This window comes from Tyto alba, unplaced genomic scaffold (assembly GCF_018691265.1).
Source record: "Tyto alba isolate M040663 unplaced genomic scaffold, T.alba_DEE_v4.0 Super-Scaffold_41, whole genome shotgun sequence".
NCBI lineage: Eukaryota > Metazoa > Chordata > Aves > Strigiformes > Tytonidae > Tyto > Tyto alba.
Genome location: NW_024881317.1, coordinates 19,112,951 through 19,139,599, shown reverse-complemented (window position 1 = coordinate 19,139,599; position 26,649 = coordinate 19,112,951). Strand labels below are relative to the sequence as shown.

At 37.7% G+C, this 26,649-nt stretch overlaps 1 protein-coding gene and 1 long non-coding RNA gene across 7 annotated transcripts in view; one reads left to right on the top strand and one right to left on the bottom strand.

The window, feature by feature from the left end:
* The window catches only part of LOC116961011, a 32,552-nt gene extending 20,446 nt beyond the window's left edge, over positions 1 to 12,106 (bottom strand). The window contains exons 1-2 of one of the 2 annotated variants that reach the window (XR_004406718.2): positions 11,673 to 12,106; positions 9,203 to 9,299 (exon numbers count right to left, since the gene is read on the bottom strand). This is a non-coding gene — a long non-coding RNA (uncharacterized LOC116961011). Of the gene's footprint in view, positions 1 to 9,202; positions 9,300 to 9,852; positions 11,117 to 11,672 lie in introns of those variants that run through there. The other variant, XR_004406719.2, reaches the window with a different exon arrangement.
* Positions 12,107 to 12,161: 55 nt separating this feature from the next.
* Positions 12,162 to 26,649, top strand: part of VPS13C (vacuolar protein sorting 13 homolog C) — a 94,640-nt gene continuing 80,152 nt past the window's right edge. For 4 of the 5 annotated variants that reach the window (XM_042803777.1, XM_032990203.2, XM_032990205.2 and 1 more), the window contains exons 1-10: positions 12,162 to 12,333; positions 13,962 to 14,005; positions 16,273 to 16,315; positions 17,130 to 17,225; positions 17,973 to 18,074; positions 20,546 to 20,608; positions 22,872 to 22,937; positions 24,600 to 24,709; positions 25,557 to 25,616; positions 26,204 to 26,263. In XM_042803777.1, coding sequence (XP_042659711.1) covers positions 12,234 to 12,333; positions 13,962 to 14,005; positions 16,273 to 16,315; positions 17,130 to 17,225; positions 17,973 to 18,074; positions 20,546 to 20,608; positions 22,872 to 22,937; positions 24,600 to 24,709; positions 25,557 to 25,616; positions 26,204 to 26,263 — 744 coding nt within the window. In that variant the 5' untranslated portion in view covers positions 12,162 to 12,233. The remainder of the gene's footprint in view (positions 12,334 to 13,961; positions 14,006 to 16,272; positions 16,316 to 17,129; positions 17,226 to 17,972; positions 18,075 to 20,545; positions 20,609 to 22,871; positions 22,938 to 24,599; positions 24,710 to 25,556; positions 25,617 to 26,203; positions 26,264 to 26,649) is intronic. The other variant, XM_032990204.2, reaches the window with a different exon arrangement.

The following is a 26,649-nucleotide window of genomic DNA, read 5'->3' as shown; positions in this document are numbered from 1 at the left end:
AAACCAGGGCTATGTTCTAGCCATGGGCCTGCCTGGCTTGTAGTGCTGGGGGACAACAACACACGTAAGTAGGACCCAGTTTGGATATTAATTTGATGTGGAGAGGTTATGAGAGGCAGTGCTGTTAAGTAATGTTTGGGGGCTCCTCCTCAACTTTATTACTGACTAAACCAAACAGATGTGTTAAACAGGATGAGCAATTTGGAGCTAAACCAGAGACAGAGGTGCTCAGCCAGCCAGGCACCAGTCTGTGGCAGGGTACCACCTCCCCTGACAGAGGTAAGAGCAGGTGCTACTCCTTCTGCTTGAATTTGACACCCACATAATCTGGGCACCACAGAGTATAATTTGACATAATCTGTGTGGGATATTCCTTAGAGCTGTTGTCAATTCTACAGGTGTTATATCTACTTACATCACACCCTGGCATTTTGGTACTAGTTCTGAGATTCACATTTGAACTGACAGCATAAATAAAAATCATTGCTACAGGACTTTTTTTTTTTTTTTGGTATTGTTTTGGCTCTTTCAATATTCTGTCATGAAGATCACCAAGAACAGCTCATGTCTGGACTCCTTCTGAAAAGCTGTGATTTCTACTTCTCTTTACTTAATGCCCTATGTACCATAACACTATTCTCCTGCACATTCCTATCTTTACTAAAAACTGAACTGAAGCTTTGCTTTAGAGCTTAGCCTGTATTTAAATTACCCACAGTCTCTTCCATATCTGGTAGCCCACTTTTCCAGTCCATGTCCTCTTTTAAAATTATGTCAGCTATCAGAGGATTTAGCTACTGTAGTTCAGTTTATAATGTCTGATGGTTCTTATACAGTGAAACATTTCCCTTCTTGACCACAGGGCAAGGAAACAGTGTTCCTGATTCAGTCAGGTTGTGCTGGCCCAGGGCTTGGTCACCCTGCAGCTACAGATCCCTGGGTGTGGTTATCAGTCTCATGAGAGGTAAGGGCAGTCTTAACAACATGTGCAGCAATATAAGAAACTCCACAAGCTTTTGGAGAGCAAAAGACAAAGCAAAACTTGTTTATCTGGCACATGCCAACTCCGTGACCTGCAAATTTTTTTTTTTTTTTTTTTATCTCTTCTTGACCATTCCTGACTTTTACAGTAGAACTATCTTACAAAGGGTAGTGGAATTGTGTCTGTCTTCAAATTCTTGGAGTTGTTACAATTTTAATAATCTGTCTTTACACCTACAAATCTGCCAACTTTATGGCCTTAGCAGTCAGAAAAAAATTAGTGATTCTAGCTTTATTTGGTTTTAGTTGCATGTTCTTAGATGTCAAAAAGAGGCAAGAGTTTCATCAGGTGAGCTCAGTACTTTCTGAAGAGTTTCCGATGGAAATGAAGCCTAGATTTCACTAAAACAGTATCAGTATCTCTATGGATCTCCTATTTGGGTGGTGGCATTGCAGGACTGTGGTGTTGCCTGTGAGGAAAAAAGTTGCAATTCTTGGCTACAACTTGTAAGTGTCAGAATGTTGGAAGAAGCTGAAGAATACCAAGTTGTAGAGAAGAGGTGAAGCCCAAATATAATAGTGATATTTGAGGCAAACTTTTGCTCTTAAAATCAGGCTTGAGCTGCTCAGTAGCCCTTATCAGTTGAGAAGAACTTAAAAATAAAGAATTTAAGGGCAGATATTACATGTTTGAGTTCAAGTACAGTATTTGAATATGTTATATGTTGAGACCTAACCTTCAGGTTCCTTACTTGTGAGATAACTGATAACTCGCCACTTAAATTCATGTACACACATACTTCTTATGTGAGAATCCTGGTATAATGAACACCCATATTCTGCATATAAAATGATAAAGTTGGAATGGTAAGTGTATTTATCTTCAATGGAAATTTAAATATGATAAACTCTGAAATTAGATAAGCTTTAAAAACTCTACTCAAAGGTTTGTTTTCATATGAATAGTTAGTCTCAACAGTGAAGTAAAAATATTAATAAAGACCATGTTCTTCTTTAATGAGAGATTACAGTAGCCTCAAGGCTGTTTTTGCAGTCTTTCTGAGATGTGTGGAAAGACGTATCTCCAAAACTAGCAATTTACCTGCTCATGAGTATGCCCTTGCAGTACAGTGAATGAATGCCTCATAGGGTCTGGAGAACTCATGACCCACTAGGGAGAAGTCTGCATAAATTCATCTTTGGATAATGGATTTTGCATCCCTTGAAGCACACAGCCTGTGTGCAAGAGGAACCCTGGGTCAACTTCATTATTATACAATGAGAAATATCAAATGCAGAATCTTCCTGATATGCCTATAAATCCCTTCTGTCTCCAAGAGCAGACAAGCTTTCCAGTAAACAGTTCCTTATAATGCCTAGGTTTAGCATATTTTCATCAAGAAGTCATCATGGATTATGTTTTCAAAAGTTTTGGGGAACTTCCAACAAACGGGTATCTGAGCCCCAATCTCTACTAGATTAGTTAACATAATAAAGTAGTAGGATTAAAGAAGTTACTTGCATTTGTATAAGTATGGATACAATTAATGTATTGTGTTAAAAATAGCTTTGCTGATATAAACTATGGAAGAAGCAAAATCCTCCAGTAATCTCTTTAATTTAACAATCTAGCAGTATGACTGTCATCCAGTATTATCACATCTGACTTTTTGCTATTGCTCCAAACACTTAATACCCATTCTTTCCTGTATATATCATTACTCTTTTCCAGCTCTATTCCTGCAGGAAAAACCTTCCTTGAGCAAATTCACCAGACCTGACACCTTGCTAAGACTGTACAGGCATCATGCCAGCACGCTGCTATGGTGCAGGGAGAAAGCTCTCATCAGGGAAAGGGGGGTCCTTGCCACCTGGGACAGAGGGAAATTATCTGTCACCCTACCCAATTCTGAGTGGTGACTAGTGGTGCGGAAAGACGTGAAGTTCAGCATTGCATAAATAAGACACATCTCCACATCTGATTTTTAGAGTTGGTGAGTCTGAACAAGATAGTAAGTAAATAATATCTAAACCTAAATAATATCTAACTAGTGAAATTAATTATGGATGGAATGAAATTAAGTTTCAAGTGAGTATAAGAAGAACTTCCACAGTGAGAGTGGTCAAGCACTGGAACAGGTAGCCCAGAGGCACTGTGCAATCTCTGATCTCGGAGATTTTTGAAACTGAACTCAACAAGGACTGAAGAAAACTTATTTCACTTTGAAGTTAGTCCTGCACTGAGCAGAAAGTATGACTAGATGATTCCAGAGATCCTCCACAACCTATAATCATCCTGAGGTTCTAAGTTTCCTTTGAATAGGTAAACTGAAATGGTGAAGGGCACTTGACAGGTTTCTTTTGGAATGTAGGGGAACATTTGTAAGTTTTTCTTGTGACACTGATTGCCGCTATCAAAGAATTGTAACAACAATTTAATTTCTGTTGATTGCCGTGCTGATTTTTAAAAATGCCTTCTAGAATGAAAAAAAAATTACAAAAAATTCAATTAATTACTGTTGCCAATTAGCAATTTTTCTTTTTTTTTTTTTTTTTTAGATAGTGCCTAATTCCCATTCTTTTGGAGTCTGCTTCTGGAAGGAGAACCTTCTCTAATTTATATAATTTGGAAGGAACACAGAGGTAAGCATCCAGGTAGTCTTACTATGACAGTCTCATTTTATGTTGCAGTGGTGGACAATTCTCAACGTCTGCTGTGGATCTTCAGAAAATAAGAAGGTAAGAACATATTTTCCCGATAGTGCACAACCGCAGTTCCTTCTCTGCAGAATGCATTGCCTGCCACAGGAACATGCTGCAAGTCCCACCTTAGCCTTGTTTCCAATAATTCATCATGCCTGGCAGTCCTAAGCCAGGTGCCACCACTTGCCGTGGGTTTTATTAAAGGCTGGGGTTTAGGTTTTTTTCCTTGGATTTTATGCAACAGTACTGGTATATCTATGCAAACGGTCAGAGTGAAACAATTAGAACCTTGTGGTGGGACAACTCATTTTTAGGTTGATAGCAAGTGCTTTGACCTAGATGCCTGTTACTCATATTAACTGTATACTGCATATAGATTTTTTTTTTTTGTGACAGATGTAATTCATACTGTGCAATAAAGTATGAAAAAGTCAGAATTTCCAAAATTTGACATTTTCATACATTACAGTTGATGAAATATGCACAGAAAGTAAATGTTAGAAAATGAATGTGGGGTTTTCAGTGGAAGGAACAGAACCCTACAAGACAATCATTTCAGACTGTCATAAAGTGTATGAAAAATTGAGATCCCTTGAACTGTTTTTTTAGGTATTTCCCAAGTGTACTTGTGCTACCTCTGATAATATTGCTACTACAGCTATTGAGTACATGCCATCTGGATAGGAGGAATCTCTACTTTATACAAAAGGTATTTCTCATTAGCTCTTCAGACATTGTATTATAGACACTTTTATGTATCCTGAAAGCCTTTTCTGAAGTCTTGCAAATGCTGCAGAGCTCAGGTGCCACTGACAATTCAGCAACATACAAGAAAGGCTTTTGTTTTGCTTTGTTTGTTTTTTTTGGATAATGTGAAATTAATAATAGTTACGCACTGCATTTGTTTTTTCCTGACTCATCGATGTCTTACACTTTTTGGTAAACATCGAGAGGTCTGAGCCACAAATTGCTGAGAAGAATACTGTGACAAGCGAAATGCAGGGAATAATTCTTAACACATGTTGACTTTGTATATGGTACCTATATTGATTCTAACAGAGTTAATACGATTTTAAACTTACAGAAGAGACAAAAGAATCACACATGGTGTTTGTTTTGTTATGTAATATACATGCATTGCCATGAGAGAAAAATATTGCCAAGAATAAATATCTGAAGACAATAGCTCTTTGGAATAATACCTGCTGTTTAAAATTTATTTTGGAAGCAGTTAACATGTCTTTATTCAGAGAATTATTTTTTTTTCCAGAGTTTTTCCTGTGAGGAGGTGAATCTGCTAGTTGACCTCCTGGCTGACTGGGCAGTTGTAATGCATTAGCAAATAAGGTAACCTATATTAATGTTTTCAGCCTCCATTAAGATTTTTAAAGTTGTGGGGCATCTTATAAATAGATACTGTAAGAAGGAGGTGACAGTAAGCATTTTGTATTTCCCATTCCTTAGATTTTTTAACTAAAATTAAGACTCTACAATTCAGCAGTCTCTGGAGTACGGGTGACTTCTGTGAGAAGAAAAAAGCTCTTTTGATTTTTTTTTGAGTTCATAGTAAGTTGGACATTTGGAATTTTTCTTTACTGTATTAAAGACTGACCTCTACATCTGGGAGTTCACTAACTCTGTTAGTAAACAGTAACTGTGGAACATCCTACTGTTCTTAACTATTTCAAAATCAAGCTTTGGCTGATAATAAATAAGTGATCATGCTACGTTTCAGCATCCCATTTCTTCAATATCAGTCAGTATTTTTTCAGAAAAGCCACTCAGAAAATTTATCTTGAACAATTGTATTATTTATGACTTAGTGGGTTTTGCTGGAGGACTGTTCCAATCTCCAAGTGAATATGCAAATGACTGAAATTTTTAGCGAGTGAAATGGCTTGGCTTTTGATTAATAGATCTTTACATGTGCTTTGACAAATGAACAACTTCAATACTTACACATAAAAGTTAGAAGCAAATGTGTTTCTTCCAGACTAGACTATTGCTTCCTTGCCCACTCAAAGGCAACATATTAATAAAAACAAGTGCATTTTTATTTCAACCAATTTTCTTACATAGCTAGTGGCTTTTTCATCTTCACAACACATCACTGAAGTGATGTGATATGATTCTCAGAAATACCATCAAAAAAAGCCCTCATGAAAAATTAAGTTAGGTTCTTCTTATCCTAGAACTTAGTTGCTTTTTGAAGATTCCTTGGCTCAGGATAAAAGATAGCAATGTAATTTATATTTCAAATCTCATTTGGTATGAGATGCATGTGATCAGTACTGATCAGATAGACTGAACCTCTTGGATTAGAAATTTCATGCAGAAATGCAGATTCTAATTAATAAATCTCCTAGATGCAGATAAGGTAAGGTACAGTACCTAAAGGAAATGATTCTTCAAACCCCCTTGAAAACCACCTGTCATAGTCAGATTGTCTATGGGGCTATTCTCATTTGTGGATACAGCTTTATTTCTTACCATGTGGTATCTGCACTATGCTGTACTTGTTTATTGTAATGACATGAAAGCTATGGAAAGCTTTGGGTCTGGGTTTTTAACACAGAACCAGCAGTAGGAAAACCATTTTTTATCTAGATTTCTCTGAAAAGTTGTTCACAGTAGCCAATGAGGAAAATTTTATGCAAGGTTTGTCTTGGAGAATAATGGGAAAGGGTGCACATTTATTTATTTAAAAAGAGATGTGGCATTTTTTTTATGGGGAAAAATATAATTGTGTTAGAATTCAGACAACATATCTGGCTTAAAATTATCCTGAGAAACAACACTGGGGTTTCTCCAGATGACTGAAGTTATTTTTACAAATAAAAATCAACTTTGTCCCTTTGTAAAATGGCTGTGCCTTGGTGTTAGTAGCTGAAGTTAGCACTGGCTTCATATACTGACACACCTCCATTTGTGTATCACTTAGTTCTTACATATTTGTGCCTGGCAAGTCTTTACTACACAGATAGAGAACACACACTGAAACAGTATCACAGCTTTTTGCAAATGTGAGTTCTTCAAGGCTCTCCACTGAGAACTGAGAGTCTCCAGCTGTCAGAGGGGGAAAGGGAAAGCAGATTTTTATGTGTTGGCATCTTCTCAGTGCTTCAGACATCCTAATATATCTTAATCTATTGGCTTTACTTACTAATACAATTGAGATACGTGTTGCAATCGTTTCTGAGCGTGATCTTAATAATTATTACTTAGCAGTTTCCTAACTGCTAAGTAATAGCAGCTATTCTAACTATTCTGTCATTCTAGTTCTTCTAATGTAATTTGGGTGGTTTAGTATTTGATATAATTGTTGAGACACCGATTGTTTTCCCTTACTTTCTGTCAATGCATTTAGCATTAGTGAAATCTCCTGTGCACTACTTAGAAAACAAGCTTAAAAACAGTGAAAAATGAAGTTGTTATAAATTTTTAAATAAAAAAAATATAAAATACTATTATTTCCACAGAAAACTGAACTTTTCTTTAGAAAAGGCAATATGGCAAAATTATCAATACTGAGCTCTTCCGTCTGTTAAGTCCAAAAATATGTGCCTTAAATGTATAGTTACTTCTGAGTCAGTAACGAGCAAAAATTGCAGCAAGGGAAATTCTCAAAAGCTAAAAGGCACAAAACACCCCTCATAATCAGATTGGCTAAGGAACAGGTTGCTCAGAGAGGCTGTGGCATTACCAGTTTTGGAGATGTTCAAAACTTCTCCAAACACAGCTCTTGGCAACCTGATCTAACTGATCGCAAAGTTCTCATCTCTGTAGGTTTTGTGATGAGAGTTGATGCCACATTGTCTGGCTGATTTCCCAACTGCTAACTGGCATACACTCTGTTTAGTAAGGTACAGTGGATAAAATTTGCCATCTGTTCACTTGGCAACAGTCAGATGGTAGGAGCTGGAGATTTTGTAATATTAATGCAGCAAAATGGGAGAAGAAAGCTCAGTTATTGAGCTATCAATCCATGTACCCACCTCAGATTAGCATTAGAATTGCTGTAACTATTATTTATTTATGCATGCAAGATTGTGTAACAGGCAACACTAAACAAGTATTTGTTGTTTCAGTGTGTATTTCTGTTCATAAAATTGAAGCTTTAACTGTGATACTTTCAATGCAGATTTCCTGGTTCTTTTGGCTTCATTTTTTGTAAAGGCTTCCCTAAGAGATTTGAGCAAATCTTGCCACAAAAATTGCAAAACCAGAGTTAAGTGTTAATGGTGTATTTGTTTTCTTTTTAGTAAATTATTATGCAGTGATAGAATCATCAAATCCTCTCTTATTTAATGAAGTGGTACAATAATACACAAGGAGCCTCTATATATCAACCAGAACATGTTGTTTTTGACAACTTTCAGCTGAGTGAAAGTACTGATTCCTTTCATGTTTATCAAACCAGTCATGTCTATTCAATGTTGATATTTAGAAAAAATGGGCCGAATGCATGGGTTTTTCCCTGAGGCGAATGAATATTATCTGTGTATTCAATGAATGGTAAGCAAATACCAAAATTTCTGTTTGTCCTGTATCTCTTCTTCTAGATACAGAACTTGTACGTCATGTATCCATGTATGAGGTTGGGGTGGTTTTTGTGTGTTTTTTTTTTTCCCCCCTCATTTTATACTGTTTACCTTTTTCACTGAGAACACACAATGAATGGTACCTACCAACAGACAGAGCTGCGTTAATGTCATTTTCAAGAGGCATCTTTTCTGCAAGGGAGGCTCAGGAAGACTAACAATGGATTGTTTGGCAATAGAGGTGCAAAAATATGTATCTTTATTTTCCAGTAATATCTCAGTACTTAAAGTAACCATATATAGGGCTGATAAAATATATATTAAAATTGCTGCCTTCACGTTTTTTCCATTCTTAACTCCACTCCACTTTCCTTTTATTTTTTAATATGTATCTAGGTCTTACTGAAACAGGATATAGGACACTGATGTGGTTTGATGGAGTTCTTTTCCAGGTGAAATCACATTACTTCAGGACCAATTTTTTGATCCACTAGGTCATATATTTATGTTTGTTAGGAAAGCATGTTTGGAAAGAACAGTAGAAATCTCATTTACTCAAATATATGTTATAACAAGATGATTTTAAAAATTAATGGAGTTCTTTAAGATCTTTAGGTAAACACTTCAGTCAGGAAATTATTTAACCGTATACAAGGTATTTTCTTATGTTTTTCAACACCCTTTATAGTTGTGATTAATTTTTTTTTTTCTGTGCAGAAATTATGACAGTTATGAAAAGCAAAGTAGAAAAATGGTATATCATCTTGGCTGTACTGTATATTATAGAGAACATTTAATACCAATGATTTGCACGATTGTTCTTATATTTACATACACTACGAACATGAGCTGCCACTGATGAGCCAGTACTTTGTTCAAACCTTAGTTACTCAGCTGTGGTTTGTATATACAAAAGCATAATAAGCTACGGTCTTTCAAAATGTCATTAAAAAATATCACAAATGAAAGTTTCTTACCCAACAGAATAGCAGCAGGAGTTCAATTCACAATTTCCTGTCATGTTTTCTTGCATTGCCACTTCCCTGTGATAGGAATGGTTTTGCACAGCTAACACTGCACAAAAGAAAAATACAAATAAATAAAATATAAATTGCCATTTTCTGTAGTTTATATAGCTTATCCAATTAGTAATTTTTCTTCCTAATCAGCAATTTTTCTTCCTATCTGAAGGTAAATAGACCATAAAATGAGAATTCAGTAATTTTTGACTATATCTCTGTCCTCTACTTCAAACGCTAGGATATGCAGAAATCAATTATGTGGTGAAGAACTTTTAAGGCATTATGGAAGATAAGTTGTATTAACATGTTACTTAAGATTAACAATAACAAAAATTGTCAGGAATGAATTTGACTTTAGAAAACAAGAAAAAATGGGGTGAAAGCACTTGTTCAGTAAAATGAATGCTACGTTGCTCTAGGTATTGCAGGAAGCACTTCTGTAAGAGTTGCTTTATTCTAGGAGTCAGTGCAAGCACATCTTACAATGGAAAGAAACAAACTTTCCAAAGTAATGTTTTATCTGTGACAAACATTACTGCTAAATCAGTAGCTAGAATATACATAGGATACAGTTAGATAGGTAGAGACCTTAGCTATGGAGATACCTGTAATTGTAGTGGTCTTTCGGGGCTGATGGTCCTTGTCACAAGGTGAAAAATGCAGAGTTTTTGGTTTTCAGCTCCGACTTAAAACTGTAAAAACTTTTCATAATAGCTGGCTTCTTCTTATTACATTACTCCCATTTACTGAAGCAAAACCGTGCTCAATTGGCAATAAACAACTCATGACTTCTAGTAAACAATCTGGCATTACTCCCTGGTGTGCTGAACTTAGCAGTCACACAGAAGTTGTATGGGTTGGTACCTGGCATTCACAATTCCCTTCTACCCCTTCCCTCCCTTTCTTAATGATTTATTAGAGAGGCTCTAGTCAATGTTGGGTTTTTATATAGCTTTATTTAAAATCATTTAAAGCATGTATTAGGTTCTTTTAATGCTATCCACGAATAAAAATAAAACCCCAAACCCAGTAGTGTAATCTCATCTGTTACAGTGATCATGTCCCAGTGTGTTTAATTTGAAGGTACAGAGACCGACTTAGAGTCCCTTAAGTCACTTCTGGGTTGCCACAGTTACAATTCTCATAAAGAACAAAAATGGCACTGTCAACATAAAACCAATTTATCCATACTCAGGCACAGACCAGTTTTGCAAAAGGGCTAGAAAGCACTGTGCTCAGGTGATTTTGAGCAACACTCTGACGACTAATAAAGCATCTGACAGTGCTTGTGCAAGAACAGCGGCAGCAGGTGGGAGGGAAGAGGCTCCTGGTGTGCACTGACACAGCGTGGCCCATACAAGCGGCTGCTCATGGAAGACCCTCAGGAGAGACTTCCCGCTGCTAAACTTCCCTAGCATTTCCATGCTTCTCCAGCTTTCAGTAACATGATTTCCCCAGTCAAACCTGCGTCTGGACCACTGTAGGTCTGTCTTTATGATATAAGGGTCTGACTTATCCATTAGATCTTTGATGTCAAAAATGCTTGCAGGAACGGTGTATGTATAGCAATGGGGTACGGGTGTGGCATAAATAGTAAATTTTTTTGTGCTGCTTGTACGCTTGGGAATGGACTCTATGGTTTATCACCTATTTAACAAACAGAAAATGCGTTTGACATCATTATTTGGATGAGGGTGATCTCATGTATGTGTCCGCTATTCAACTGAAGAGATCCTAGCAGAGCTCATTGGATTTATCTCAACTACAGCAAGAGGGAGCTTTTGCAAGCCTGAAACACAGCTGTAACAGAACCAGAGGGTTAACAGTCACTGATGGAGGTTTCCTTTATCAGTTTACTTAAATATTTTCCTTAAACTATTTGTGGTTTTGTGACATCTTTTTGCATTAAACTCCACAATATATCTGTAAGCTGTTTAAAGTTGTATTTGTCTCACCCTGTTGACAGTCTTATCATGTAGTCTTGATGTATTTTCATGTATTTTTCAGGTTGAATCCTACCACTACTATTAATTTCCTTTATCTGGCACACATTTTTAGACTGAATGTGTCATTTTGAGCTTCAAATTGCTGTTCTTCCATGAATAATGGAGTTCCTTTGAGTTCAGAATGACCTTACATAACCGGTTTGAGATGAGTCCCCCTGAGATTTAAAAACTCTTTCCAGTGTTAACATGGCTACCAGCAGGTTCACCACATAGAATAGCATGCTCTTATCTACTTCCTCTGCAGCTATTAACTCTGAAGAATCAGGGGTTTACGATCGATATTCATGTGTTCCTTTTGTCTGTGCATTTGCATGTCCCTTGAACGGCTAGACTAACAGAAATAACAGTTTCCTTCTGAACCATAACCCCAAAGCAGGTTGTGCCTAATCCCAGCGGAACCGACGCAACCAGGTACCCACCCTGGATGCCACGTTCCGCGGATCTCCTAAATGAAGAGCGGCGTAAGGCAGATGGCACGATCGCCTGGAAGCCCAGCGGTTGCATATGCAAGTCATTAGGCCGTACCTCAGGTGTAAACACGGCTTTGGCGGGAATCGCCTGAGGGGAACGAGGCCGGGCGCCCCCCTCGCCCCGCAGGCCTTTCCCGCGGCTGGCGAGGAGGCGCGGGGAGGTGCCGGTAAAACTCGCGAAGGTCTCGGTAGTCGCTCCGCCTCCCGAAAATCCGGGGGAGCCCCGTCTGCGGCCGCGCTCCGGCGGAGGCCTCGCCCGGCCAAGCGCCGGCCCCTCCCCTCCTTCGCCACCGCGGCTCAGGAGGCGCCACGGACTCCTGGCCTCGGGAAGGCGCCCGCGGGCCCACCGGTACCCGCGGTCCGCGCCCACCCGGCCCGGCGCCGCCCCGCCAGCCCGTCAGGCGCTGGGCCGCGCCCCGCCTCCCCCATCACCTGACTGCGGGGCCGCGCCCGCCGCTCGTCTCCGCCGCTCCCCTGCCCTGCCCTGCGCTGCCGGGGGCCGCCTCCGCCATGGTGCTGGAGTCGGTGGTGGCGGATCTGCTGAACCGCTTCCTGGGCGACTATGTGGAGAACCTGAACAAGTCTCAGCTCAAGCTGGGCATATGGGGGGGTAAGGAGCCGCCTCCCTCCCTCCCGGCCCTGTTGCCGCGCCGCTGCGGGGCCGCCGCTGTCACCGGGCGTTTCCCCGCGCCGCGGCGGGGAGCGGGTCTCGTTGTCTGCGGTCCCGCTGTGGGGTCGCTCTCCCCTCTGACGGGCGCTCGCGGCCCCCTCTGAGGAGAGGGCGGGCTGCGGAGCCGCGGCCCGGTCTGTTTGTGGCCGCGCACTTATCCCCCTCCCCTTTCCCCCCGCGAGGGGCAGCCGGGCAGCCTGTGGCCGCGGACCCGCCCCTTGTTCCCGCCTCCGTGAGGGACCGTCCGTCGTTCCTTGGCCTCTGGCCCCTCTCCCTCCCTCAGTGAGGGGCCGTCAGTCGAGCCCCCGGCCCGTGGCGGCGGGCTCCGCGCCTCCGTGAGGGGGGGGGTCTGCGTCGGAGGGGGGCTGAGGCGAGACCCCCGCGCAGTTCTGGGGCACCGGGTTGTGGGGCGCGAAGGAGCTAAGTTAGGGTCTCCCCCGCACGAGACGAGGGCCTTGGCGTGGATCCCTGAGGAGCCTCCCGGCTGTGGCGAAGCGTGGGGGCACGGCGCTGCCCTCGGAGTGCGCTGGGGCAGGAAACCGTCGGCGAGAGAGAAAAAAAAAAACAACCAAGCCACCCCCAAATTTGTTCTCTTTCTTGGGGGTGCGTAAAGTGGAAGCCCGAGTGTGCTGCCGGTGGAGTGTGGGGCAGCTCATGCATGGTGGCCCCGGGGGGGAGGAGGCCTTGGTTGTGGTGCTGCTGAAGGGGTGCTCGGGGGGGGCTGTGTCTTATACCTGCCGCCTGGCTGCTGTAAATAATGCATATTAAACAGGCGTGATAGTGCAATAACCTGGGCCAGTTATTCTCAGTGAATCTATCGAACAGTTCAGTTTGCTACCCTGTAGGCATGCAAAAATCCAGCTGAAATACTGTCTAGAGGAGGCTGGCTATCTTAGATGCCTTCCATGAATAAGAGACGAGACTTTTCTTGTCATCTTATTTTTGCTCTTGCTGTGGTAGTAAGTATCTTAACAATTACAAATTATTAATATTTACAATAAAAGCGGAATATAGCTCTGGGGAGTTTGGCATTAAAGCACTAAGAGGTACATTATATGTGCTTTCCTCAGGTATAATTCCGTGTGCCAGTGTTCCCTTCGGAAATCCTAATATGTTGGCTACATCAGAAAAAATGAATGTGTCTGTGAAGATAGCCATGCCTTTTTGTGGCTGTACGAGCCATGATTTTTCTGTTTTGTAAAATCATCAAAAACAAGATAGAATTTTTCTAGTCTACCCTACCTTGATAGAACTGTAATTATCATTCACAAAAAAAGTGAATAATATGAAAGATTTACTGTTGTCATAGGTGTATTTAATAGAGTAGAAACACGCAGACATCTAAATTGGTGCTATTTCTGTAATCTCTTCCACCATGGAATTTTGTCCAAATAATCAGTGTTTAATGACTCTTGCAGGTTAGACATTTATTGTGCTATTCTTTCACTGGAGTAATGTTTTAAGATTTTGTGCAGGTGTACTTGGGAGTGTTGTAGTTGTGTTCCTTGTTCCAAATTGCATAATAGTTGAAGTCACTTGTTCTGTACTTTTCTTTTTCTTTTAAATAGGTAATGTGGCACTTGACAATTTACAGATAAAGGAGAATGCATTAGTAAGTATTCTAATAATTTAAAAATAGTTTTTATGGATCTAAAGACTAGGTCATAGAATAAAATATTACTGAGTCTCACATTACACCGTATGCCTTCCTTACTGGTTATTGGGAGCAAGTCCTTGGATACCTGCTTCTAATTTTTCTCATGTTACTGGAACAGAGAAAGAAATGAAACTGTGGTTGAAAAGCTAAGTTTGTTTCCTTTAGAAGACAAAAATAACTTTTGAGAAGTTAGCAGTAGCATTTTAGAAGTAAGCTTCTCCATATTTTATGCGTACATGCATATACAGCCTGTTCTAGTATTTGAGGCTTGAAATGATAAAACTTTAAATAAGATATTGGTGTGTTTCTATTACCATTTTGGTAATCTAATACAACTTAAAGGATTTAATTTCTGCAGTGACTGCTACTGTACAACCATAAATCTGTTAAGGCATAGGTTTTTTTTCTCACTTGTGTGTCCATGCAGTAGATATTTGTACGTTTCCAAACAATTTACTAGATCTAATGGTTTTGCATAGGACTATGTATTCCTTTTTTTTTTTTTTTTTTTACCTTGTCTTTAGTTGAATAAATGGATTTTGAAGTCATGTGATATGCAAATTGATTGATCAGTTGAAGTCTTCTAAAAGACAGTGGTTCCTTTCTCAGTTGTTGGTGTAGGTATGAAGAGAGAAAAAGTTCATCCTTCTACATCAGTTGATGGGACTGAAGCTTATGTTTATGCCTTTCTGTGTAATTTGGTGGTTATTAAAACTGACATGCATTACAATGTGTACTCTGAAGTAAATACAGTTATTCAAACGCTGTATTCTGTTCCTTTATAAACAAGCAATAAATTGCATTAAGTACCCATATTCGTGTCTGAAAAAAACCCCAAACTTGGCTGATTTTTATGTTCTTTAATTGAGCTAATTAACAGCTGTATACTGAGAGAATCTCACTGCTTCAGACTTCACTAAAGAGAACTGTTACTCTTCTGTGAACTGAAAACATGTTGGATCTTTGTATGACATATTCATCAGTTTCTCTTCATTGTTATGAAGTTTCATGTTTTACCTGCCTGTTTCATCCATTCTTGATAAATTTGTTGTACTTTAAAGCTCTTGATACAAATTTCTTTGTAATCTGGTAGTTAAAAAAGGAAGAAAGAGTTATCTACTTCGTACACATCTTTCCTTCTTATGATAACAGCATGGTTATCTGTTAGATTCTAGCAGTTCTGACTTACAAAAATGCATAGTCATGTATGTGACTGACCAGAGCTGAGAGCGAGCTAAGGCAAACCCAAGAACTGAAAACAAGGGATGCTGCTGAATGCTTTACATTTGCAGTTTATTAGACTTCTATGCAAAAATAATTGAAGGAATGTCAGTAACCCCATTTTTAGAGAAGTATCCTAAAAGAAGATATTCAAGCCATGTGATGTGGTCCAACTTTTTCTAGTTGGCCTGTCTGCTGCTGTCTGGGTTGGTTTTGTTTTCCTCTTAAGGTTTTCTACCAGAAAATAAATAGCTTCTATTTCTTGTGTATAGATAGAGTACTTTTTCGAATGCAAGAAAAGAAAGTCCTTAGGAAAAGGGAGACAAGCAAAAAGTTGCTTTTAGTGTTTCTTCTACTTCCTCTTTACTTTGTCCCTCTTTTTACATTTATGATATTCCTGTGGTTATATTCCTGTTTTTGCTGTACACTATGTAAGAGAGATACTTAATGAGGTTTTAATTGATGGTTATAGTTGTTCACTTGTCATATGTTCCTCATCTTTATGAACCCATCTTGTTCTTGATGTTTTGCAGGCATTTTGCAAAGAACTTCAGTATTGTTAGTGAGACTTCTTACATGTTTGTAAATACTAAGTGCTACTATCAAAAAGAAAAGACCTATGTGGCAAATTAATAAAAATGTAAAATTAAATTCTTGTAAATAGATAAAATTTTACTTTTTAGTAACCTTTGGAGCAAGGCAGTATCATACTTGTAGGAGAGAATTGCCAGAAGTGTGTAAAAGGCTTTCTACATAATAATATAAGTAATTTTAAGGCTTTGTTTTAAGGCTATCTACAAGCCTAACCTTGTTTATGGATGTCTGAGTTCATGTGAGTATTGCTAAATAATTAAATATCTGTAATACAGAGAATTGTTGCTGTTCTGTATTCAGTTCTGGGAAAATAGTTTTAGCAGAAGTTAATAATTTTGCTGTATAAACCAGCTTATCTTAAAAATACATGGATCTGTTCAGTACTTTATTTTTTATTTTCTTTGCAGAGTGAACTAGATGTACCTTTTAGAATAAAAGTTGGTCAGATAGGTAAGTTTTCTTACCTGCATTTTACTTAGCTCTATTTTACTCAATGTGAGTATTGAAATGGAAATTTTAATACAGACCGTAAGATCTGTTCTGCCTCTGAATTTCTTTTATCAAGCTTTCTTGAAAGATCTCTTTAATTGTACTTGCTGTTGAAACTAGCATAGAAGTCTAATGTGACTGCCCTGGATAAGTCATAAAATGTTATCTGGCAAACCCTGTTTGTGTAACTTTACAGACTGGTATGAAAAACATGTCTGAGAGGTTTTTCCCAGATACATGAGTGATCAAGGGAGCTGTTTAGTATAGGCAGGATATGTGAGGCTCTCTAAAGGACAGATTAGGAATATGAAGAATTGAAGTAAGATTCCTGAAACTGGCAAACATGCCAAGGGTTTAGGAATTCTTAGATAAGTTTTGGGTTTTTTTTTTAGTTTCCTTTCCCTGGTCATCAGCATGGCTTTTTCATGTGAAACATTTGTTGGAGATGAGTATGTGTTGTATTTCTTTTACTTCCCTGGGAAACTCGCATTCGTTCCAGTGACTTGAACTCCAGTCATGATCTCAGGTTTTGATCTAAAGTCTTCTGACTCAAACTGCATCTTCTTGCTTAAATCTATGGCTTATGTTTTCTCTGCATGTATTTTATCCCTTCAAGGGCTTTATAAAATGTTTAGGTCCGCTTGATTTCTCCTTACCTTTGAAGGTGTTTAGGACATCAAGGTATAGGGATAATGCTCTTCGATGCCTGAAGTGTTGTTTGGACTAAGCACAGTGTAGATTTTTGTTTTGATGTAACTGTATCTGCTTTGTTTAGATAAACTTACTCTGAAGATTCCTTGGAAGAATCTCTATGGTGAGGCAGTTGTTGCAACTCTAGAAGGCTTGTATCTTCTAATAGTTCCTGGAGCAAGTATGTAAACGCTTTAACAACACAGTTAAATAATGGTAGAGAATAATATCTAAGGGCACCATGTAAATGAGTATAGAATAGCAAGTAGTTCAAGTAAGCTGACATTTTTACACTCTGTTTCCTCAGGGAAATTTCTAGGCAAATGCTGGCAAGTTAGTGCAAGAGGGATGGGAGAAAACAGCACCTGTTGCTTTATGGAAATCCTTGGTTGTATCCATTCCAAGTTCAAATCAACAGCCAGGTTTCCACTTTTCTGGCATGGGTTAGATCTTTTGGCTGTTGCATGATATAGTTCTGCTCCTAACTGACAGCAATCAAAAGTAGTAATTCAATTAGAACAGTTTTTAGGGAGAGGGAAAAGAAGATCAGAGAACTTGATTAGTTTACTCTTAAATCAGACTCACTGGTATATTAAGAAAACTTGCAAGTTTCTAGAGCATCAAATATATGTGTAGTAGAACTTACAAACCTGCATTATATTGCCCAGATCACACTTAGGGATCTGAATTTGCACAGAAAGATTCTCCTGGGAAGTAATGCTTAAATGTTTGTGTGATCCTTCTGTGTCTTGCTGTGTAAAGATAACAGTTTCAGAGGCTGGATGCAGCTTTCAGCAGTTAAACCTAGAACAGCCTTTATCTCAAACAAGTGTTTTGCAACATGATGATGAATACGGTGCGCATTGCTTGATTATGCATTTATATAACTTGAAGTTTAGGATTAAAGCTGTCCCAACTTGGCTTACAGGCATTAAGTATGATGCAGAGAAGGAAGAAAAATACTTGCAGGACAATAAACAAAAGGAACTGGCAAGAATTGAGGAAGCCTTGCAGAGAGCGGCAGAAAAAGGTAATGATTTAATAATACAACTCTCCATTGCAATTTGAGGACTTAGACTGTGATTTGAAAGAAGGGTCTTGTTTTGTGATTGACTTAATAAATTTTGTGTTTTCAAGTGTCTAGCTATACTTACTACAGTGCTTTGAAGAGCCTTTTCCTCCAAAGTTTGAAAGAAATGTTATTTGTTTTGTTTACCATTCATTTAGCCAGTCAGCTTCCATTGGAAATGGGAACTTGATAATTTGGTATGTCTTTTTTTTCTTTTTTTTTTTTTTTTTTCTTAAAGCTCTAGAGGAATTGAACCAAAGATAGAAACTGCATTGCATGAGACTAATGTTGTTGGCTTGATTTAGAGCTTCAGTAATAGATGCTTAATAATGTGTTTTAGAGGTGCGTGTGACATGGTTCTTTGCTTAAAGGAAACTTAAAGTAGTAAAAATTTAAAAACCGTACTTCAAGAATAATGCTTTTGTTTCCGTTTCTGCTGTCCTTTTATGATGTACTGTGTTTTGATAGGATTGGATTCAATTGAACATGAACATAGGAAACTTCAAGTAAAATTTTGATCTAGGTCACTAAAATATTTTAAACTTTCAACTATAGGTTAAAATAATTGGTCATCTCAGTCCAGGTAATCTGATTTGTGGTTTGTTTTTTTTTTTTTTTTTTGTGTGTGTGGTTTTTTTTGTTTGTTTGTGTGGGGTTTTTTTGTTTGCTTTGTTTTTGTTGTGGCAAATATCTTTAAGAAAATTATGGTATACATTAGGCTTGTTTGGACAGAAACCAATCTTTGAACCAGTGACAGGTGGTTATTTATGGTAGAGGAAGAAGTTACTACTGAAGCTTTTGTCTGAAGTGAGACCTGTTTGTTGGGTGATCTAATGGTTCTTAAAATGCATCTCTAGGATACCTGTAATGCTGCAAGTCATTTATTTGCCTTGGAAAAGTTACTGAAAAGGTTCTTAGAACACTTGGAAAAAGTTAGTTTGATTGTAATACCTTTGCTTATTTAATTTTTCCAGTTACAGGTTTGTCTACTGCGTTGTTTCTGCTTTGCTAGTTTGAGATGTACATTTGCAGTTTCCTTCAAACAGCGCACTGTCAGTCTGTTTACAGTGAGGAAGGAAGCCTTGCTTTATTTCTTGTCCTTAATATGCCAGAAACTGGATGAGAGCTAAGACAACTCCAGTGAATGAATTTTTCAGCCATTAATACTGGGTCAAAGGAACATTTGTAGAGATTTAATTTTGGTTATGTAGGACTTGGATACTGTAAAACATCAGAGTCTCAGCCATTAGTCTTTGCCTCAGTAGCAATGGGATGAAGGGATAATATAACAGGGAGAATTTAACCTAACAGGCACTGCTTGAGGAATTCCAATTCTGGAACTTCATATAAATAAGGGTGAGTCTGTGTACCTGTGACAGTCAGGTTTTTTTTTGGTGGTGTTTTTTTGGTTTTTTTTTTTTGAGTGAAACTTATTACATCCAGCATTTGTAAGGCTTTGGAAAAAAAAAATTATATAAAAATGATACCTTGGTAGCTCAACTCTTTATATAAAGAAGTAGAATTAGATTTAGTCATGTTTTACCATTTTAAACTTTCGGCCTTGTGAAGGAAAAGCTAGAGGAACATTCAAATTGGGTTATTTTAAACTGTAGTTATTCTCTGTCATACTGCAGAATGATCCTTATTGGTCCTTTCCGACTAGAGATATTCTATGATTATATCTCAGTGGTAACTGTGTTTCTGGTGTTGTATTAGAATATTGTACTCAGGAGGACCTGTGGAGTTTGTGCATGAACAGATCCCTTGCTTTTGCACATACACAGATCGTAGGGCCCAAGTTGCTCTCCTGCAGTGTAAACTTCCAAGAAATTAATCTCTTTCTGTAGGCTTTTCAGAGCACCCAATAGCTGGTGAAAATCTAGGAAATATATTGACTAGAAAGCTATCGGAGTCCATGAATTCTCAGCTGTATTTGCTTTTCTGATTAGTACTTGACTGACTTTAGTGCATTTAGACTCTTGATTCAGTACTTGCATTTACTTAAGAGTCTCTTAGCATAAGCAGTCCTGGGGCTATTTTCTTCAGATGTGCTATTCAAATATTGAGCAAAATGGTCACGTCACTGTGTGGTTAGTGTAGTGTAATGGGAAAGTGATAACAAGCTCTGTTAACACAAGCTGACAAAACATTATTTTCTAAGCTATTAAAATCTGTTGGTATCAAAACTCATATATGGAGACCAAAACTTGCAGCTGTTGTCTTTTGCTGGTTATAAGTAAAATGAAAATTAGGTAATTTTCCTGTGTAGATTATCTTTGAAACTGGATATTCTGAAGTGACTCTGTCTGTCAGATACTGTAATGGAAATATGTGTCATAAGTTCTATAAACATCACATCAAATCAGGAGCCGATTTCCTGCTTCTAAACAAAATGCATTTTTTTTTGGTTATTTGCTGCCATGTGGACCAAGGCACTCATTCACAAGATTCTTTGTATGGGTTGGAGAGTCTGATTTACAAGGATACCAAGCCTGGTGGGTATGCATGGTTGGTTACATTTTGCACATGCATGATGGGTATGCAGCTTACATATTTAAAAATACCCAAACACCTGAACAACCAAATGTAGAAATGAGAAAACAATACTTGTTCAATAAGCATCCAATTATTGGTGGTTCTATAAATAAGGCTGTGAATTCAAGTGGAAACTTGCAATGATTAGGCTAGTCTTAATTGGGTGGCTGTGCAAGAAGACTAAGAGACCGTTTAGAAAGATTTTCATCAGCCATGTTGGGCTCAAGAATGTTATAAAATGCTGACAAGATGCTAGTATAGTTTTAAAACACTATCTTTAGGTGTTTGGAAACCAAAGAGTAATTTACTTGAAGTGTCTGGGCTTAAGATACTGCAGGCTGTCTTGAAACTGTGCAGCTTCAAGGCATTTACCATGCTTTTCTCTGGTTCTGTTTATCTGGATTGCTCTCAGGTTAGGCAAGGAAACAGTTTCCATAGAATTCAGAGGAGCTGTTACGATGTTGCACCTGCTGTATTTTTACCTTCTTGAACCACAATTTCAGAAGTTTATTCTTAGCCAGAATTACTTTGTGGGCTTTCATCTGAACGCAGGTTTAGAATGACTTTAAAATAATACATTTAGTTTGTCCATAGTAATGGATGCAGGTAATCAAGAGGAAAACCATGTTGCCTTAGTATTGTCGTATGTGGCTGTGAAAGCCTGAGAGCTACAAATTCAATAGTAAGTAAAGGAAATTGTCTTTTTAGAAGTATCATTTGTATAGGATTACTTGTACTGTTAAAAGGAGCTAACCAAAAGAAAATGTTGTTTCTATTTGGGTTAGTTTTTCCTTTTTCTTATTTGTAGGGTGATCACCTTACCTGTAAGACAGGCTGAAATCTTGGCAGGCTCTTTCTCCTCCTTTGTTTGAACAGGCATGCAAATTACATAAAAATAAAGTTGCTTCCCAGAGTTCAATACACTGTTGTCCTTGCTTCCTTCTTGCTTTAGTGGGATACACCCTTCTCATGCTGCAACCTCTTAAAGTTAAGCACAGGCAGCCTTCTTGCTAAGTTCTTTTCCCCTATATGGCCAGAGAGGGGAAAGAAACAGTGCAACTTATCAAATTGATTTTCTTTAGAAATATGGAAAAATATGAGCATTAATTTAATTAATGAAATGGTTGTGATTGTGTGAGTCATAATTTGTGTGTAAATAATAGAATTTAATTTCATATAAAGCTTTTAAAGATTCATCATTTTTGTAAGCCTTTTTTTACAGTTACTGGTATCGTTCTTTCAGATCACTTTCATACCATACAGTTGATTAGCATTAGAATCATACTGAAAAATGCTCTTTGGGTTTCCATGTACATCTCAAATATCTTAATTTGGAAGTTATGCCCTTGTATAGTAGAAGCCTCTTCTGGATTTAAACTTCCGCCTCCCCCCCCACCCCCCATTATTAACTGTTCAGTTAGGACACTTATGCCCTTGCCTGAGGTCATTAAATAAAAACCAAACACTTGGTTTACAGAAGAATTTATTCATCTGGTTTTCTAATAAGCGGCCATGGCTCTGTTTTTATCTCTCTTTTGTACATAAGCAATCTGGAATTATGTTATACAATGCACTCATGAAGAAGTCTGGGTGTACATTTGTTGAGAAGCCTGGTTATTATTTGTAATTCTTAGAAATCTTGAGACATTACATGAGAAATAAATGAAAGTTGAATTAAATGCCTTGAGCTTACAATTTTCAGGATGATGGATAAAATAGAAATTTGTATACTTAATCTAGTGTTTTTTCGGGCTGCTTAGTTTACTTGGGCTTTGAACTTCAATTACTTTTTCAATTACGTGCTTTGGTTTTTGTTTGTTTTTTTTTTGTTTGTTTGGTTTTTTTTTTTGTTTTTTGTTTTTTTTTAGAAAGAGAAAGAAAAAAGGAAAAAAAAAACCAAAACCAAACAACAAAAAAAAAAAACCTCCAAAAAAACCCCAAAACCCAAAAAAACAACAACAAAAAACCCAAGGCTTCAGTTGCTTCCCTCAAAGTGAATTTAAGTATACATAATTATGAAACTTAATGCTCTGTGCTATAAGAAGCAGCTGATTGTTTCCTTAACAGATCTGAAATTCTTTAAAAGCTTTTAATGAGACCTTACTAAGGTATTCTGCTTTGACAAGCTAAACTTTCTTCCATCTTGCCTTATGCTTTCTTACATTTCTGCTTTACTAACTTGAATTTTATCCTTTCCCCAAAAAACTGCTTGCACTGAAAAAGGACGTAAGCGTAAAAAATACAAAAAGCATTTTAAGAGACCCTTTAAAGGTCATGATCGTTCAAAAGGTGGGTAAAAGTTATGGCTTTTTGACTTTTTTAAAGACTTTTTTTTTGCTTTCTGTTTGTTTTAATTTTTCTTACTCTTGGATATACATCCACTGATAGCTTTTTTTCTCCTGTTTGAAAGAGAGGATGTAAACTGGGGAGAGCTCTTTTTTGTTATTTATTCACTCTCTGGATCCTGTAAGACTGAAGAGAGTCCTTGTTTCTCTCTACTTGTGTAGCTGTGCCTGTTTGTTCAACTTGTTATCTGTAGCATTTCCAACAAAAATGTACACATTTGGTAGGCTGATGAGAGGCACTTCATTGTGACTGTTGGAAAAACTGCATGTGGAAGAGATACCTGTTAATCTAATTTTTGTGATGTGCCAGTAACAGCTATGTAATATAAATCTGATACTATAGTAATGATATAGCAGTAAACAGGCTTTTTCAACACCTTTTAGTTTCTGTTCTAAATAGCTCTCTTGACTAAAATAGTGTTATATTATGTTCAGTAGTGAAGTCTTTTCATTTTTAAAGGTATCTTCTGAACCTCTTTTAGAGCTTAAAAAAAATTATCCTAATTTTTATAGCAAGATATACAGAGTCATTTATCTGTGGTGTTCAGTGTGCATTGCATATTTAAAAGTTACAGTGAAAGTACTCTGAGAAGTCAGACTTGGAGTGCAACCCTAAACTCAATCAAAACCTGTAGTCCTTATTTCTCTCTACTTGGATAGCCACAACTGTTTCTTCAACTTGAGCCATCTGTAGCATTTCCAACAAAAACGTACAAGCTTGCTAGGCTAATCACTGGCATTCAGTGGGGTAGCTACTTGTAAGGTGGATACTGAACAAGACAAGGTAGCCTGTAAAGATAGCTAGAGAAGCAGCAGCACATTTGGCTGTATTTTAGGTAAAATGTTAAGACACTTATCCTGAGATAATATTTTTACTTATTAAGTAACGAGGGACTGTAGATATCCCCCCCTTTCCCAGCCTTGGCATGTGTACATTTGTCTTGGGTATAATGCTGAACTTCTGTGGGTGTGCAACTTCTGCTACTCTATCTTGTTCGGCATCAGGTCAAGTATCACCATGTGGCATAGCAAAGTCTGATACAGACCTAGCTTAAACGTTCCCAATATAAGGTCAGTATGGAAGAAATGAAATATTTCAGAGTAACTGTTGATTTTCACTTACGGTATGCCAGCTTTTTAACTTTCTCAGGCAGTGTTGTATGAAAGGCCCTAATGGACTGGTGTCTTGTGCAAGTATCATCTTCACCTCGTTATGCAAGGGTATTTGCGCTAAATTACACCATCTTATCTATTTGCTTGTTGAAACCCCTAGTTAATTGCTGAGGGACTCGTAAGAGAGAAGCTTTTACCTTGGTATGAATGGGGAGAAGTATATTAAACAAGAACTTGCTGTAAGCTGAACTGTTTTGAGTGAAACTTAGACATAAATTTTCTTATGGTTGTGTTGTGCACACACAGCTAATATCACATCTTCAGGATATGGATGTACAGAAAAGCAAAAAAATGCAAATATATAATTTCAGTGAAAACTTAAATGTTAAATATTCATGTAAAACATTAAATTTACATTAGTATAGCTGTTAGTGTGGTTAAACTCAAGATGCTACTACACTGAATGCTGACTTTTTAAAAATTATTATTTTAGACAAACCAAAGGAGGAGAAGAAAGATACTTTCTTAGAAAAGCTTGCAACTCAAGTTATAAAAAATGTGCAAGTCAAAATCACAGGCATTCACATTAGATACGAAGATGATGTAAGTATCTGGAACATATTGTCTTCATTTTAAATTGGATTCCAGTCTAGTCATGATTGTCTACTCCATAGTAGTACCATGTCTGGCGCATTGAAAAAGTTGCTGTGGTTTCTTCTGCACCTCTTAAAATAAAGTATCCCAGATATGACAAAGCCAGGAATATTTTGGATATGTGAAATGGATATTCTCTCTTTTGCCTTGTCCTGTAGTGCCTTGCTCACTAAGTGTGGATAGTGGCTGTTTGTCATATGTTAGTGTGTGCAGTTGATGTACAGAATTTTTCATTGTCTTGGATGACATCCAGAATGGCAGAAACTGGTGGGGTTACCGATGAGGTGGAAGGCAAATAGTTGAAAACACTTAGTTGATAAGTGAGAATGTTTATATATGAACCAAACTGGTATTATTCTAGCCTGCTTCCAGCTACCTTTAGGAAAACGATAAATCAGTTGGTGATGACATAATTGAATGTAAAAGAAAAACATTGTATATAGATTATTTCTGAAACCTATTCTGGGACTATTTTCAGAGATACTAGATTTAAAAATGTGGGAGGAATGGAAGTCATAAAGCGATATAGCTGACTGAGATGTGGTACTCTGTAGTTCTTAGTTGTTTCCTGTATGAAGATTTGAGAAACTGGAAGGACATTTTCAGTCCTAAGTCTTTATACTACAGCCATATTAGTTTTGTCCCAGCTTAGCAGGTTCCAAGAATGCTTCAGCTAGAATAATTAAGCAAAGGAAGATCCTCAGAACAGATCAGGATTTCAGTCAACTTTAATTAAATGATACATCTCTGTTTGCAGCAAGAGAAATAAATAACTGTTATTTTTCTATTTTTGTAGATCACAGATCCACAGTGTCCAATTTCCTTGGGAATGACATTGGGCGAGCTCAGTTTACTGGTAATGTGTGTGTGTATGCATATTCTTATGGTTTTGATTTACTTGTCTTTGGAGAAGCAGAAAGGAAAAGTAACATATTAAGACTATATAATGAAAGTATGCATACAGCTGGAAGCCAACACAATCTTTTATTCACGCAAATAGTGCTGGAGGTTTCTGCAAACAGAAGAGGATTGAGGAACATCACACTTTCTGAAACTAGTAATTTGTTCTTATGATCCAAATGATGTGTAAAACTATGTCTACTTTTATATGGCAGGTTATTTCTAGGCCTAATAAAGAGGACAGACATTGCATCATGATGATAAAGGATGTGGGTATTTTGCCAGGCTTTTTGAGAAATGAGGAGAAAAAGTTTGAGCTAATCCCCGTTTTTTTTACTTGTTAAGGATTTTGTAGGTAGGAGTTGAAAATAAGTTGACAAATTTTATATTGGATTTTGACTTCTGTGTATGCAGTCTAGAGAAACTGGCTTCTGTACTCAGGTAGCACCAAAATGATGCTTTCTGTGCTTGAAAGTATAGGATAAAATCACAGATGTGTTAAATAAAATGCACGGAGTGACTTTTATCACTTTGAACTTTTAGACGACAAATGAGAACTGGACACCTTCTATTCTGAATGAAGCTGCAAAAATAATATACAAGGTAGTGTGTGTGTTTTTTTCTTTTTTTTTTTTTTCTTTTTCCTACACAAGTGAAGAGAGCAACTGATATTGGAGAGAAGTAGTCAGGGGTTCTAAATGAAAATTGGTAAAATTATTTGCTTTGCAAATTCTTTTCTTGTTAATTTTGCTGTGTGTTTTTAAACAAGTAGAGTACAAATAGCTGGCCTTATGTAAGGCATAACTTCCAACTGCATGGTTTAAATAATTTCCCTTAAATGTAAGCACTGATCCCCTCATTAAATGCGTTGTACAACAAGTCTGCATGGTAACTATGATTTCAAATAGGTTGTCAAATTGCCATTTCCTACTCTAGTTTGTATGCCTAACATAATTGGGATTCTGGTAGCTCTCTGTTCTCCCTGTCCC